General features: G+C 46.9%; 1 protein-coding gene across 3 annotated transcripts; it reads right to left on the reverse strand.

Annotated features, from left to right (window-relative positions):
• Positions 1–365: 365 nt before the first annotated feature.
• On the reverse strand, positions 366–12,933 carry LOC309368992 (sperm microtubule associated protein 2-like). 3 transcript variants are annotated; one of them, XM_081909484.1, is made up of 7 exons: positions 12,888–12,933; positions 10,770–11,044; positions 10,022–10,053; positions 8,547–8,613; positions 5,882–6,008; positions 4,116–4,200; positions 366–608 (listed from the first exon to the last, which is right to left on the reverse strand). In XM_081909484.1, the coding sequence occupies exons 2-7, from the start codon at positions 10,805–10,807 to the stop codon at positions 592–594; spliced, it is 366 nt and encodes a 121-aa protein (XP_081765610.1). In that variant the 5' UTR covers positions 10,808–11,044; positions 12,888–12,933; the 3' UTR covers positions 366–591. The 3 variants fall into 3 exon arrangements, with proteins under 3 accessions (XP_081765610.1, XP_081765609.1, XP_081765608.1); XM_081909483.1 differs by lacking the exon at positions 12,888–12,933 and adding an exon at positions 12,172–12,259; XM_081909482.1 differs by lacking the exon at positions 12,888–12,933 and adding an exon at positions 11,971–12,135.
• Positions 12,934–16,849: the final 3,916 nt, after the last annotated feature.

Below are 16,849 nucleotides of genomic sequence, written 5' to 3' on the forward strand. Positions count from 1 at the left end.
ACACAACTCAGTTTTAGTCAGAGGAGACCCATTGAAATTAATAAACAAGATTAAGTTAGGTCCATTCATTTCAATGAGTTTACTCTGAGTAAAACTTAGCTGAATATCACTCATGTTTTTTAAATATATATATTTCTGTTGTGCACCGCTTGAAAAACATTAGCGGGGAAGTGGTTTAGAAGCATTAAATAGAAAGACAAATAATGTTGACCCTGCAAGACATAGGAACTTCTCAAAGTTGTGATAAGAGCTAGGCCCTCCCCCCCACCACCAACTTAGGGAAATAGTGGGCCCAAAATATTACTCAACCAAGCAATAGATTGGAGCCTCCCAAACTGATGAAACATCATTCCCAGTTTACAGACTTGATGGGTGCAAGATACTTTAATCACTTCCTCAAGCTGGTCAATGTCAAGGCTGAGTAATGTCCACTTTGCCTTTACTCTCCCAGGATGGTTCAAGAATGTGAGGACCAGGTAAATGCTGAAGAGAAGCCTCAGAAACTTGGTAAGGTTTGCCACCGCCTAAGGTGTAGATCTGAAGTTCAGAGAGTCTGCCAAGCTTCGCAAATTCAACAACCACTCCTTGGATTTACTTTCCAGATTTTGCTGCAAGAGCAAACCAGAAGTGTTAGATTGGGGTTTAATTCAGGGGCAGCTACACATTCCTGAAGATGCAGTGAGGTCACAATCAGCAAAACCTCTCAGATTTTCAGCCTTTTCAGAAGACTTAAGCTATCTCATCTGCATTATAGTGCCAAGAGGAGACTAGCTTTGTCATGTCTCACCTTAGGCAGCAGCAGCCAAGCTGGTGGGGCAGAGCCATGGAGACACCCATAGGCGCCGACTCCATGGGGCCTGAGGGGGCCTGAGCCCCCTCAAAAATTCGTTTGGGGGGGCTCTGCCCCCCCAATAATTTAAGAAAATTATTACCGTATTTTTGCCTCTATAACACGCGTGTTAGAGAGCGTGTTATAGAGCGAATGTGTGGTCCCTGGAGCCGAAAAATCAGGCAAAAATCAAACCGCGCGTAAGAAGGGAAACCTGAAAAGAGGAAGCGGCTGCTTTCCTGCATTCTGCCTCAGGGTCTTACTGCCCACCCTCCTCTGTTTCCTTGCTGTGTTTGCTCAAACGGAACAAAGAGCAGGGAAAGCCCCTCCCCTCCAGGCAAGGAGAGGGGAAAGCAGAGTGCTGCTGAAAACATGCAGGAGGGAGAGAGAGAGAGAGAGAGAGAGAGAGAGAGAGAGAGAGAGTGCGAGCTGGCTGGCTTGGGTGGGTAGGTGAGGGAAAACTTTTGCCTTCCTTTCCTCCCTCCCGTTATACCCCTCTCCTGCATTCTTAGCCAGCTGCTTCTCTGCACACCCCTCTCGTGCTCCTTGTCCGTTCTGTGTTTTTCCTTCCCTCCCCACTTAAAATGTGGTTAAAAAGCATGGATCCACATGGATCCTCAGGATCTTTGCATTGGGTCACCCCAAATTCACCAACAGATCACATAGCATGTCCATGGCTACAGCCTGCCCCCCAAAAATCACACACCCACTGTTGCCTGGGGCTGCAATGGTGCAAAAACGTGGTTACAAAACATGGATCCACAGGGATCCTCAGGATCTTTGCATTGGGTCACCCCAAATTCACCATCAGAGCACATAGCATGTCCATGGCTACAGCCTGCCCCCAAAAAATCACACACCCACTGTTGCCTGGGGCTGCAATGGTGCAAAAACGTGGTTACAAAACATGGATCCACATGGATCCTCAGGATCTTTGCATTGGGTCACCCCAAATTCACCATCAGATCACATGTCTGTGGCCACAGCATGAAGCACAAAAATGATACATCATTAATATTCACCGCCCACGGCGGCAGCCAATCGGCTGCCGCAAAGGGCGGGCCCTCACAGGTTCACTTAAGGTCGGGGCAGCCCGGGGCTCACCCCTTTCGTTCCCCCAGCAGCAGCGGTTTGGAGGTCTTGGCCCCCCCATATTTTTTATAAGTCGGTATGGGCCCCCCCAAAAAATTTTATAAGTCGGCGCCCCTGGACACCCTCCCAATACCAACATTGCTACAGCTTCCCTGGATGGTGCTGGGGTGAGATCTGTTAGGAGACCCCTATTTCCCTCACAGTTACAATCAACAGAGTGAAATACAAATCAGTCCATCTTCACAGGGAACTCTGGGAAATGTAGCTCTGTTAGGGGGCTAGGAGTCTCCTGATGACCCTCGGGTTCCTTAATGAACTACAGCTCCCAGGATTCTTTGGGGGAAGCCATGATGACTGTTTAAAGTGGTATCAGAGTGCTTTCAATTTATGGTGTGGCCAGAGTGAGAGAGTTGCCTTCCCTCTTCCTACTACTACTACTAAAATTAATAACAAATGTCTTGACATTAAGTTTCATTGGTTTCAAAAAGGGCCTGCTCTGGAACATCTTATACAGTGGTAACTCTGGTTATGTACTTAATTCATTCCGGAGGTCTGTTCTTAACCTGAAACTGTTCTTAACCTGAAGCACCACTTTAGCTAATGGGGCCTCCCGCTGCTGCCGCCATCGCGCAATTTCTGTTCTCATCCTGAAGCAAAGTCCATAATCCGAGGTACTATTTCTGGGTTAGCGGAGCCTGTAACCTGATGTGTCTATGACCTGTAACCTGGGGTACCACTGTAAAACCTTCTCCACTTTCTGCCTGCACAGCTGTCCTTTGAGTCCTAAGGATTTTTCACAATGATTTATAAAGTTCTGTGTCTTCTGAGCTCTGGGAAACAATCACCACTCCCCACATCAAAAGGGGGTCGCCTTTTGCATGTTTGCACACAGCCCCCTGGATCCCATGCGGCTTCTGGCAGTACGGGCTGCTGGTTTCCCCCTCCCCAGACTGGATACCTGGAGGTCTCCGCCTACTTCAGCCAATTGCCCAATCCCGCCTGGGAAGGCATTGCCAGAGGATAGCCAGGTAGGGGGAGGGACCGCCCTGTCCACACAACAGAAGGTGGATCTTACCTGGGAATCATCAGTTGGCTCCAGAGCTTTTCCCACCCTGCCCTCCCTCAGTTAAGCCTTCTTTTGCAGGTTAACCTCTTCTCCACAGGTACGTGGGCGCTGCTACGTCATGGTCACTGTTGAATGGCTAGAAAGGAATTTTCCTGCATTGGCAGGCTTTGACTTCCCCGTAGCAAAATGTCACAACTTTGGTGGTTTCAGGCCCTGGGTGAAATCCTTTAGTCTATCTTCCCTGAATGGGGGGGGGGGAGGGCACGAAGCGGTGACCCACGCCCCCTTGCGGTGGCAATCCCAGAGTTCCCCATTAAAGGGGTCTTGAGGGGAGGCATTGGCCATATGCTGAGAGGTTGTCATTGCTCTTCCCTGCGACGGTGGCAAAACAGGGGGCCTGCTCTCTGCTTGAACATATGTTCTCCAGAGCCAGCCCAATCCCCACACATTCTGGATAACCCTGATGTCCCCCAGATCCCCAGCTGGGGACTGGGAAGGATAAACGCCCAATGCCTGAGCCAAGGTCTCCCTACATCTGAAAATAAAGTTGCGGCCAATTTTAATCCCATAGCACGTTGTCTTGAGTCATTATTTCACTCGAGAGTCACCTGGGGTTGGGGGGACTCCGCCTGTCCACGCAAATGGGAAGCTCCTTCCTCAGTTTGATTCTTTCCTACATCTTGGCTCAACAGAGAAGTCCTTGGAAAAGAGCCAAGAAACTCCCGAAGCAGTTGAACGAAGTATGATGTTTTGGTGCACTCTGAACAATTTGTTTTGGGGGGGTGGAAAGTTGGAAATGGACAAGAAAGCCAATGTGGTGTTATGGTTAGAATGTCAGACAAGGACATGGCAGACCAGGGTTCAAATCCTCACTCAGCCATGAAGCTCACTGGGTGACCTTGGGCCAGTTACTTCCTCTTGGCCCTACCTCACAGGGTTGTTGTGGGGAGTAATTGACATGGGAGAGAACCAGATATGCCATCCTGAGCTCATTGGAGAAAAAGGTGGGATATAAACGCAATAGAGAAATTGAATGAATGAATGAATGAATAAGGGGGGTTAATAGCAAGGAAAAGCATAACCCCTCAACCAGTCACAGAATGGTAACCAAGAAAAGGATAGGCTTACTGTTTGCTTCTGTGGCTTGTGGCCTTGGCTTGGCTAGAGCAAGCAGCCTCTCTGAGGCTACGGCATTCTTTGCTGCCTGAGTCACCTGAAGACAAGAGAGAAGGATGTCATATTCCATGGATGCTCTACATCTGTGCTCCAGGACTGCACACAAGCAAAGAGAGGGTGGCAGGTGGCACGAAGGAGCAGCCAGTCAAATTCCCCTTGCAGCAGCTCTCCAAAAATTATGCCCAACGAGGTTCACTATTTGTTGGCATCCATTTGTCTTAAGAGACAATGGAGTGTGCCTTTGGGGGTGAAGTAAAACCACTGCATTAGCAGCACTGAAGTGAGCAAGCCTGGGCAGTGTGTATGGAGGTCCTGCGCTGCCCAGATGCCAACACCTGCCCCCTCTCGGCCTCACTGATGTGGTCCAAAGTGAAGCAAAGCAATGCGTTTGGCACCTGCTTGGCTGCAGGAGTTGCTGGAAGGAGGCGTACAAGACGTCAACCAACCAACTTAGGGACTCTACTCTGGATTTGTGTAGGGTTGTGTAGGCATGTTCACACACCTCTTTTCCCTGCTCTGACTGGGAGCGGCTCGGGCTGTCCTCTTTTTTGCTCTTCAAGATATGGCAACCCTAATGCCAGTACTAAAGAGAATGATTGCTAAACCCGTTGAACAATCTGCTCTGTCACAGGGATAGAGAACCGATGTCACTCAAATCTTGTTAGAACACAACTCCCATCAGCTGCAGCCTGCATGGCCAATGGCCAGGGATGATGGGAACTGGAGTCTGGTACCTTCTGGAGGGCCACAAGAACCCCATCCCTGTCATATTAGGATTCAGGAATGAAGAAGAGGCTGGATGAAGGAGAGCAGGATCATGAGGAGAACCAGGGGAGGCAGAGGTGGTGTGGTGGACCAATTGAACAGATGGAAGGGAAGGAAGTGGCATGACAAAATGAGGATAGTTTGGCAGGTGGCATGGAGCTGAGAGTGGAAGGTCAACCCAAAAGCCAATGATCAGAAGCAAAGATTTGGTGATTTCTGCACGTAAAAATGCTTCTGCTCATTGCTCTGTGGATTTCTACTGCATATGTAGCCAACCTGTGGCACAGGAAGTGGACTCATCATGGCGACATCGGATTGTCTCTCTCCCTGATAGCAGCAGCTGATGTTTTGGAGTGGAAGCACTTGACCATGCTAGGTGTGGGGGAGGTGGATGTGGTTTTTGAGGAACAGCCTTGTTATGTACTGAGTTGAATAGTATCCAAAATGCAGCAGTCTGATTGGTCCTAGAACAACAGGATTCAGAATGCAGCAGTCTGATTGGTCCACAGGAGCCACCCAATCCAGCTCCAGGTGGAAGTGAATCCGCAACCTGATTGGACTACAGGAGCATCCCGGAATTAGCCAGTCCCATGGGGCCCACTGTGTAAATAATGTATATAAAGCAGACATTCTGGGAGAACTTCCATTCCTCCTCACCACTATGAGCTGAATAAAGAGCATGAAATCCACTCTGGACTCCGAGTATATTTCAAGCCTCATGGGCCAAATCCTGTTCACGGTCTGGAGATTCCCAATCCCTGCTACAGAGAGGGAATGGAAGCTTTATTCGAATGTTACAGCAACAGGGTATAAGGCTGCCACAAATGTCTGTACGCAGTGAGCCAACATGGAGCAGCTACACCATCGTGTGGAATCTCAACCGCAGGGAAGCATTTGGGGCAATCATGCCAGATGGGCTGAAAAGGAGGCAGGCTAGTGAAGGACTTACATACCACAGAATAAGGGGAACGATGGAATTCCCAGCCAGCTGGGCAAGGCCGGGGTCGTGCCAGCTCCTTCAACCTGGGTGATGCCTGCGCCCTCAGAGCTGCTTCTGTCACGAACCATTCAGCGGTGGGCCTGGGTTTGCCAGCAAAAGGAAAACAGCAGCAACGCATGAGACACTATGTCTCTCTCAGACATCTAATAAAATTGATGGCAGGAAACGTAAGGCATATTAAAGGAAATAGTTCATACCCAGCCTGTGGAACAGCTTGCCACATGGTTTTGCAATGCCTGCAATATAAATGCTTCCCCCCTCCTTTTAAAAGAACTAGATCAGTGGTGTGGAATCTCCCCAGCCTACAGCACAGATAAGGCCCACATCAAGATTTGATCTAGCTCTCTGGGTCTCCTCCTACACACACCAGCTATTTAGTGGCCGAGGAAGAAATCGTGCAGTTGCAGCTCCTATCTCTGCAAGAAGATCAAAGTCTAGGAGGAAATGTCTCAAGAGACTTGTGTTCCTTGACAAATGGTGTCACTGCATTTTGCAGTTGCGTGCCTGCAATTTTCAGGATGCAATTGCATTTTGAGGCTGGGGACTTTGAATAGCTGTAAGGCAGAGCCTGCAGTTCAGTTTTGTACAGTATTTACATGTTATTTGCTTTCTTTGGCTGCGATTACTGAATTCTTGTTGACTTTTGTACAGTCGGTACAGATAAAGGACAGATAACATTGTTTAGTTATTGCATCTTAGGGCCCAACTCCAGACCCTCCAAGTGTAGGGTTGCAATACTCCCAAAAGGGAAAATCTGGACAAAGTTGTTGACAGAAGCCATCCTGGTTTCTGATTTGATCCCAGAATGTCCCATTTTCCTTAGGGTGTCCCTATTTTCATTGGAGAAATATTGGAGGGTATAGCGCTATCCGACCTCTGAAGGCAATCCTGTACAGTATAGGGAAGGTTTTTAAAAAATGTTTAATGTTCTATTATGTTTTAATATACATTGGAAGCTGCCCAGAGTGGCTGGGGCAACCCAGTAAGATGTGTGGGGTATAAATAGTAAAATGATCATTATGGAATGGGACGTCCCTATTTTCACAGGAGAAATGTTGGAGGGTATGCATCTAGTCCGAAGCAGCCTTGAAATGATTGTTTGCATCTACTGCTCATGCGTTTTATAATACAGGTAAGGTAACAGGCAATAGCAACTTCTGGAAGGGCTGATAATTGTAAGATCACTGCAGGCAAGGAGGGAGGGGGAATCAACGGTATTCTCCCCTGATGCAGTCCTGACCAAAATCAATTTTCATCAGAAAAATGTGGGAGGGGATGCAGCTCCCATCGAAGGGACGCAGGTGGCGCTGTGGGTTAAAGCCTCAGCGCCTAGGACTTGCCGATCGAAAGGTCGGCGGTTCGAATCCCTGCGGCGGGGTGCGCTCCCGCTGCTCGGTCCCAGCGCCTGCCAACCTAGCAGTTCGAAAGCACCTCCGGGTGCAAGTAGATAAATAGGGACCGCTTACCGGCGGGAAGGTAAACGGCGTTTCCGTGTGCGGCTCTGGCTCGCCAGAGCAGCGATCTCACGCTGGCCACGTGACCTGGAAGTGTCTGTGGACAGCGCTGGCTCCCGGCCTCTTAAGTGAGATGGGCGCACAACCCCAGAGTCTGTCAAGACTGGCCCGTACGGGCAGGGGTACCTTTACCTTTTATGCAGCTCCCATCACTGCTCTAGCCTCCCCAGCTCCTGCACAAAAACCCTGGACTGTAATGCACACATTCTAGGTGTGGGTTTGGATAGCGCCAGCTATGGCCCTACAATGGTGAGATCACAGGACTGTTTCGTACTGGGGGAAACCACAATCACCAGACTTATTGCCCTGCCAGGCTTTGATTCTCCTGAGCTTTTTAGGCGCATTTTTCCTCCTGCTGTATTATGCTGCTTTTTTGTGGGTTTTAGTTTATAGTTAATTGTCAGGGAACTGCCATCGGAGCCAAGAGTGGAGGCAAGGCGCCCTAGCGATGCAGGAGAAGGGCCCAGCCGGGAGAGAGGGAACACTTCCTCTGAGGAAGGAAATCAGCGTGACACCAGGAAGAAAAGGGAGCCGGGAAGGACTTCGGAGAGATGGCTCCAAGACTCTTCCACAGAGACCAGCAGGGAGAGCCCAGGACCTCTGCTGGCCACACCCACTCTGCGCAGAAAACTTCCGCGCAGGGAGGCTAGGCGGCGACTTGGTGTCAAGGAGCTTTTATGCTGGAAGAAGTTCAGGAAACGCCCACTGACGGATTCTGCCAGTGACTGACACAGCCACGGAGAAAGTGCTGTTCAGCCAGGGAAAGGTTTAGCCAGACAACGTTGCCTAGAGCAGCGGCCACTTACGCACGAGCAACCCCAATTCCCTTTACATTAATATTGCACTTACATTTTAATTCCTTCATTCCTTCTGGTAAACTCCCCTGGAGAAATCATTGAAGGGTGGCATAAAAAAAAAGATCTAAAGGACAGCGAATCTTGCTCTGAAACTGTGTTGCAACATGATAAAATTGGTTGTCCAGCTTTAGCATGCCATTCCCTTTCTCATATATGTGCATACTGAGTTAATTTGGTCATTGTAAACAAATCCGTCAATCCAGGGTGGATTTTTATTTGTCTGAAATCTGGTCACTTTATTCCTCACCTGTCTGCTTTATAACGTGGATGTACGGTTTTGCATTTAGCCAGCTCTTCTAGCCTAGGAGTTAAGACTGAAGAGAAGTATTTAAATATATTTACATGTATTTGTGTTAGTGGGTCTTTTATATATAAAGTTTTATTAAGACTTTTCACAATACAATAAAACAACAAACTAATCTAAACAAAAAAAAATAAGAGAGAGAAAGAGGGAGGGAGGGAGGGAGGGAGGGAGGGAGGGAGGGAGGGAGGGGGAGAGAGAGAAATACTATCTCACCAGTATATCCTAATTTTTATCCCATATGGAGAAGGATGCACCCTCCCATCTCTCGCCTTGCAGCATCTCTTTCCTTCCCCTGCCTCTCACCCTGGGAGACCCTCCCTTCCCTGCCTCTCACACAGGGTCTTTCACCCACCGTCCAACATCTTCATCTGCCTGCAATTTTACCAAAACACAGTAAGAGAGAATATTAAAGTCAGAGAGAATATTAAAGGAAATATCTTGGCGCTTTGTCATTCCCAGTGCCTGGGGCAATGCCACCATCTCTCTTCATTAGACAATGTACCCCTTCTCCTTCAAGAGTCAGGGCTCGCTTGCCCACATTTGTCTTGCACATAGAATACCTGGGTGCAAGTGGTTTCCCACTTGACCTGTGCTTTTGAGGCATGGGTCTGAGTGGTTTTCCCCTGGCATGGCTGCTTTCCCAGAGGAAACCCATCCTTTTGTGATATATAGGAGCAAACGTCAATCTGGAGAAAACCGAAATTGCTGTTTGGTCCAATTGAGCACTAAAGAGTGGTTTTCCCTGGGAGAAAGCAGCAAGACACGAAGAAGTGTGGATAAATAGTGCCCATTTAAATAGTGCCCATCAATCCAGCAAGTTAAATTTCCACTGTCTGCGATGGTAGAAATAAGGCAGGCCAGAATCCTTGTCACACACTGCCCTGGCTTTGTTCTATGAAGCCCTATCAAATTTCTACCTCTGCCTCCGCCTTTCGCCTTCTCTTAAAAAACACCCTAGGCAGCAATGGGAAATGGAAATGGCAACTTGCCTTACAGTAGGCTAGGATTTAATAAATGTTCCAATAGCAAGGATGAGGAACCTGCAGAACTCCAGATGCGGCTGGATGACAACTCCCACCTGCCCCTATCAGCATGGCCTATGGTCAGTCATGACGGGAGTTGTCGCCCAAGAACATCTGAAAAACCACAGGTTCTTGGCCCCTCTTCTAAAGCATCAGAGCCAGAACGAGCCTCAGAGGGTGGCATGGCTGAGGATTTGCCAAAGCCCCAAGGCCAGCTGAGGATCCACTGTGCTAAAAACAACACTGCTGTTTGCACTTTACACAGAGTAGCCAAAGAGATTAGGTGATGCTTACTAGCTCTCCTGGGATAAAGGCACAGAGGTTGCCATGCCCCAAACCGCCCCCCCCCCATTCTGTTGTCAGCACTGATCAGAGCACAAATACTTGACAACTTGCCTGGGACTGTGCCTCTATGTTCTGATGTACGCCTAGGGAGAGACAGGGGGCGGGGAGAGTGTGTTAAAAGCATTGGCAAAATCACTCCTGTCTCTGTGCCCAGCTCTGATATTCTTCTAGGCAGATCTACACTAAAACACGTATCTGTTTTATACTGGTTTAAAACAACAAGCTGTTTCTGAGATGAATTGCTGCATTTCCTCCCACCTCCCCTTAGCAGTGGCAGTGCTTTATGGCGGAAACTTTCATGCTGGTAGATCTACTAAATCAAATAGTTTCCTGCAGCTTTGCAGCATATAGAAATAAATAAGCTGGCTAACTAATGCACAGTGAAATCTGAGACCACAAACGACTTATCCACACTTACCTTTCCCTCTGATATTTCCCGGCAGAGGTGTGCAGTCTGTGTCTGAACATTTTTATTCTGCCCCCAGATTTCCCTTCCAAAACCCACTCTTGAAAGCTTAATCTGAGCAAACGTCAATTCGGATTTTATGAGGATTACCATTTGTGCCAGTTGAGCTTTAAAGAGTGGAGGGTTTTTTGCAAGGAAAGCTCTGGAGGAAAAAATATATATTAAAAAAATGGGGGTCTGCTCAGACACAGAGCTTTAAATTGTAGACCATGTCTGGAAAGAGCAGAGGAAAGGTAAGTTGTAAGTATGTTTGATTTAATACAAACATGACATTTCACCCCAACACCAATGAGCATTGATATTGGGATAAAGGACAACAGACGTAGTTCTTACCTCTTAAATTGTTGGTTATCTTGCACCTGGCCAAGCATGTTGATCCAATCCTCCGTCCTCTAATCCCATTTCAAAGGTATGTGTTGCCAGAGCAACCAGCTCTGGAAACGGTGTTCCTTCTAGGAATCACAATTATGTTTCCAGCCAGGTGGTGAATTTCGGCAACTAGATGTCTTGGGGACGTCTAGGATTTTGGCCTGAGACTTTGTTTTCAGAGGGCCATCTTCAGCCCTCAGGGCAAGCTGCCCCAAGATCTAAAATTTCTGAGGGCCTTCCTTGGGTGAGAGCGAGGAAAGAAAGGGGAGAGTTTATATAAGAAGGAAGGTTTTGAAAAAGTAATATATAAGTCTACTTACTAAAAAAAGTATTCCATACTCCACAACTGTCCTGGGAAAACCGGGACATCCCATTTTTTCATGTGAGAGCCAGCAGCCATTTTGGATGCCACAATCTCACACCCCAAAAGTGCTTTTTTTTCAAGGCCATGATCTCACACAGCACCCCCAAATGTGTGTTTTTGGGTGCTGTGCTCTCATGGAAGCACACAGTCCTGAAAAAAAGCACTTTTGGTGGGGCTGCAATCTCACGCAGGTCATGTGACTTGCTCAGAAGCCATGCGGCCTGGTTTTGGGCCTGGACATGTTGGAGGGTATGGTATTCTGATGTGTCGCCAGGTGCTAGATGGATTTAGCTTACATTGTTGTTTTTGTTAGTAATAAGAGTCCTGTTGCATCAGACCAAAAGGCTATCTTAGTGCAGCATCCTATGCTCAAAGTGGTCAATCATATACCAATGAGAAGCCAAAAACAGGAGCTGAGTGCTCTCCCCACCTGCAATTCCCGTCAACTGGTTTGCAGAAGCATTACTGCCTTCAACAGTGGAGGCAAAATATACCCTCCACGGACAGGTACCCAGCCTTATGCTCCTGGATTTGTCTAAACCAGGGGTAGTCAACCTTTTTATACCTACCGCCCACTAATGCATCTTTCTTGACAGTAAAATTTCCTTACCGCCCACCAGTGCTCGATAGAAGGAGGATTCAGCTTGTGCCATAGAACCCCCTACTGCCCACCTAGAATCCTGAAACACCCACTAGTGGGCGGTAGGGACCAGCTTGACAACCCCTGGTCTAAACCTTTTTCAAAGCAAACCAAACTGATGGCCATGACTACACCTTGAGGCAGCAAATTGCAGTATTTACCTGTGTTTTGTGTGAAGAAGTACTGCCTTTTGTTCATCCTGAAACTCCCACCCTTCAAGCTTCATTGGATGGCCCCAAGTTCAAGTATTATGAAGGATAAAGTCTCTGTCCAATACTCCACATCAAGTGTAATACCATACAATTCTATCATGCCTCCCTTTACTCGTTGTTTTTTTTCCCCAAAAACTAAAAAGTCACAACCTTTCCTCATAAGAGAGTTGTTCCAGTCCCATGATCATTTTGGCTGCCCTTCCATGACCATCTTCAATATATTCATATCAAGAATGGGAAAGACCCAAAGCTTATAGTAAACATAACTGTTAATCATAATAACATATTTTCTGTACAGTCATACCTTGGGTTACAGATGCTTCAGGTTGCGTTTTTTTGGGTTACGGACCCGCTGAAACCCAGAAGTACCAGAATGGGTTACTTCCGGGTTCTGGGGGTCGCGCATGCACAGAAGCACTGTATCGCAACCCACATGTGTGCAGACGCACCGCTGTGGGTTGTGAACGTGCATCCCGCACGGATCACGTTCGCAACCCAAGTATCCACTGAATTTACAATGAGCTGCTCATCTGATTACTTTGGAAAGGCTATCGCTTGGTTGGTTGGTTGGTTGGTTTTAAAGGTGGCTAGCACAGTATTGGCAGGTGAAAATGTCCAAACTTTAAACCTTCCTTTTTTCATAGATTTAGAAGTCAGTATCCTCCAAAGTCAATTTGGAAAATACCGACAGGGAAAGGTTCTGGCAAGTCATCCCCACCAACGTAGATTTGTGGATTTAGAGGCACATCTCTGCCCTGCTTCCCAGCTGTCAACAGGGAATGCTTTTCCATTTCTTGCTTTCTGCCTTTGACTCCTTCTTGCATGCTTTCTGCTGCTTATTACCCACCCCCATCGCTGATACCAACCTGTCCCCAGTCTCCACATGATTCAATAGAACACAGCGATGCAAACAGCTGTTGCCATGGGGACTGTGACCACATCTTCCGTTGCTGGGGGAGCTCCTGCAGACCTAATGTCTAGGCTGCACTCTAGGAACAGCCAAAGGGGCATAAGGATGTAGTAAGAGAGACTAAATTAGGGCCATTGAATCAAACACCCTGCTCTCCATAATGGCCAACCAGATGCCTTCTAGGAGAGGCCCACATGGTGGACACGGGGACAGAAGCCCTTCTCTACTGCTGTGCCATCCAAATACCTCTGAAAGTAAAAGTAAAAGCTTTTGTTGAACTGCATCAAAGGTGAGTGGGAAAGACCCCTCAATGGTGTTGGCCAACTGTCCAGGTCCAGACTCTGCCTGGGAAAGCTGCATAACAGACAACAGATCAGAACGTGTCCAGAGGAGGGCAACCAAAATGGTCAGAGGCCTGGAAACGATGCCTTATGAGGAACGGCTAAGGGAGCTGGGCATGTTTAGCCTGGAGAAGAGGAGGTTAAGGGGTGATATGATAGCCATGTTCAAATATATAAAAGGATGTCACATAGAGGAGGGAGAAAGGTTGTTTTCTGCTGCTCCAGAGAAGCGGACATGGAGCAATGGATCCAAACTACAAGAAAGAAGATTCCACCTAAACATTAGGAAGAACTTCCTGACAGTAAGAGCTGTTCGACAGTGGAATTTGCTGCCAAGGAGTGTGGTGGAGTCTCCTTCTTTGGAGGTCTTTAAGCAGAGGCTTGACAACCATATGTCAGGAGTGCTCTGATGGTGTTTCCTGCTTGGCAGGGGGTTGGACTCGATGGCCCTTGTGGTCTCTTCCAACTCTATGATTCTATGATTGTATGACCAGCGGGTGTTGACACTCTTCCCCCATTCCCATGGCTTCACCTGTTAATAACTGATCTAGTTTCCATATCATGTTAAGCCAAACCATGGTTTATAGTGATTGTGCAAGTACATGGGCTCCGCAAGATGAGATAGTGGCGGCTTTGCTCCTCCCTGAGCATTCTCTTGCTGCACCGTGCTGTGTTAAGCCATGGTTTTGCTTCATGTGTCATCTGAACCTGGTTTAGCTCTGCAGGACAAAATCATGAGTCATAAACCACAGGACAATTCTTGAATAAAACTCATGGTTAGTTTTGAGAGAGCAAAACCATGAACCCAGGTTCAGATGACACCCTAAGTCAGCACTTGCAGAATTCAACATTCTTACACCTTGCTTCACCTTGCTCTCCGATGTTAGAATGCCGGGGGGTGGGGTAGAATCTCTGAGAATATGTGTGTTATTGTTTGCAAGTATATTCCTGTTAGGAGAGAATATATTTGAGAACTTTCCTCCAGAATTATTCCAGCGCTGATTTATATAACCAAGGTCTGCATAATAAAGGTTCGACTGTGATCATGCCCTTCAGGGCTTTCCTTCATGAAGAACATGTCATAAACATTCGTTTTCTTGTAGCAGTAAAACAAAAATAGTCCCGGCGACTGATATGCCACGGAACGCCCTGCCATGCTCCGAGCAGTGCATCCACCCACTTGCATGCTGCAAGAACAGGAGCACACCCTCCTGTCGCCTTCTGTATTCCCCTGAGAGACAAAGATGCCCGTCACACTGTATACAAAAGACACACAAAGGAAATTAGTAAAGAGAAGTGCATTGGAATAAAATGAATAGCAATAATAATCATCATCACTAAGCTAGGGTGTATGATATAGAGGATAGATACTGTAGAAGCAGGAAAGGGAAGGAAAAAGAAAGGGGGAAAGAAGAGAGAAAAGAAAAAGAGAAGAAAAGGAGGGGAAGTGAGAGGGAGAGTCCCCTACACCACTGTATATTTATTGCCCCCATAAGGTGTCTGGTCATCAAATAGCAAAATGCCCAAGAATTCATGGCCAGCCACTCCATGAAGCCCTGAAGGCTGAAAACCAAACCGTAGTGTTATAGTGAGAGTCAAGGAGCGATTATTGTTCCATGCTTTCCTTCCACCTCCCCTATTCTCTAAATCTCCCTATCTTCCTGCCATCATGTCCAAACCTGTGTCATTGGCACCTAAACATCCCCTCAGGGCTTGTACAGCTCCATTCCAGCCTGCCAAATCCTCAGCACCACTCCTCGCTCCTTATACAGTGACAGTAATATTATTCACCTGTCTGTCTCAGTCTCTTTCATAGTTAAGCATAAATCGGCGGTCCAGGAAATGTGGGTTAGGGCAGCTTGCATAAATTTGTACTTGAGCAGCTCACCATCTTATTCTTCTGCAAACATTGCATTTGGTGTTTCAAGCCGCAAAGCTATTTTTGCTCTCTGGCCACCATTTCCACTCTGCACACAGATTAAACTTTCCAATCTGAAGCCAAATTGGGAATCAATGGCTCTTGCTAATTCCCCCAAGGAATGTACGCAATTATAGTACTCTTCCATATCATCCTTAAATGCAAAATGGCTCTGGATTAAGGTTCTGGCAGGGGGAATCATGCCTCCATATGTGTGATCTTCACTTGTGTTGGATAATTAGGGACACAAAGAGGTTTAGTGACAAATTGTGGTATTTAACATGCTAATATCACCCAATATGGGTGTGCAAACTCAATACAGTGTGCATTCCAACCTCAAATTAGAGGTGATGGTTGAAAAAGAGACCATAAAAGGAATTCTAACCCAAAGTGCTGAGTTCTTAGAATTAGTCTGAAAATAACCAAAGCAAGCATTTAGCGGTGACTTTTCCGCACAATTTTTTGGTGTCAGAGAGAGAATAAAATAAAAAGCAGGCTGGTGTGTGTTTATGAAACAGGTGTCACAAGCTTCAAGGCACAAAATCCATATGTCACTCCTGGGCGGGCAGGCACATTTTAAATTAATGCAGACTGCCGCTTCGCTGAAGATTTCCCATGACTGCCATCTCCGATTGCTTTTGTTCCGCTGAGAGTGGGACTCTGTAGTTCAGCCCTAGACAGAGAAACGAGTCCTTTTTCTTCTTCTTTTTTCTTTACTATATTTAAAATCCTTCAGGCAAGCTTTTTATAGTTGCTTTGATTTCCCCGACGGGCGATTTTCAGCCAACTAAACAAGTGAAATACAACAGCGTATAGAACAGATGCATGTAGCCACCAGAATAAAAGGCACAGGGTTCGTTGCTATGTAATCGGATGAATTCGTGGACTCCCCACCACCACCACCAAAGCGATACATTCCCCATGTTAAAATCACAAGAACTTCGCAGGGAAGTTTGATTGCAATGGATAGATTTTGTGGAAACATTACCAGGATGCTTGGTTAAATAAATGCATTTGAAATGACTGGCACAAATGGATTTTACAATAGAGGAATAGTCCATTGGTGACATTGTGCATATGTGTGTGTGTAGGGCAACTCCTTTGCCCCCCATATAATATTTGGGGGGGCTGTCCCCTCCCAAAGTTGATGGGTATTGCCATTCAATGGTGTGCATGTGCTGCATCATGTGATCAATTATGCAGGGTGAGGCTTACTCGGGTCCCCTCAATATTTTATTCAAGTTGGCAGCCTTGTGTGTGTATATATGTGTGTACACACACACACACACAGAGTTCCATAGTTGAACAAGAATTTGAACCCAAGCCTGCCATGCCTTAACCCAACAGTCTACATCCCTTTGATTGCACCCAATAGAGTGGAAGTACCGTAGATCTGCAGCACATTACATTTTGCTAATTTTGAGAGAATACACTTATTAAGTCCACTAATTAACCTCTACAGTGATTTGGTACGGAGGTCCAGAAAGCAAATAGCATATGGGCATTAACTGGATTTTGTAATGACCTGCAAATGTAATGATCTGCAGATTACAGTATAAGCTTCAAGTGTTTTACTGCCCAGAACCTTACCTGAGGCAGCTTTTACTGTGATCCCATCCTCCACAGAAATGTTTTCATCTCAAATACAGTCTGCCAACA

Source organism: Podarcis melisellensis (genome assembly GCF_964234715.1).
Source record: "Podarcis melisellensis genome assembly, chromosome: 4".
NCBI classification, from domain to species: Eukaryota; Metazoa; Chordata; class Lepidosauria; order Squamata; family Lacertidae; genus Podarcis; species Podarcis melisellensis.

Bases quoted from the DNA above. Each gene is read 5' to 3' on its own strand.
- LOC309368992 (XM_081909484.1), bottom strand. From the start codon at position 10,807: ATGCTTGGCCAGGTGCAAGATAACCAACAATTTAAGAG. The intron at 10,054-10,769 runs GTAAGAACTACG...GTCTCTCCCTAG, and splicing joins GATAACCAACAATTTAAGAG to GCGTACATCAGAACATAGAG. The intron at 4,201-5,881 runs GTATGTAAGTCC...TCTTGTCTTCAG, and splicing joins ATCGTTCCCCTTATTCTGTG to GTGACTCAGGCAGCAAAGAA.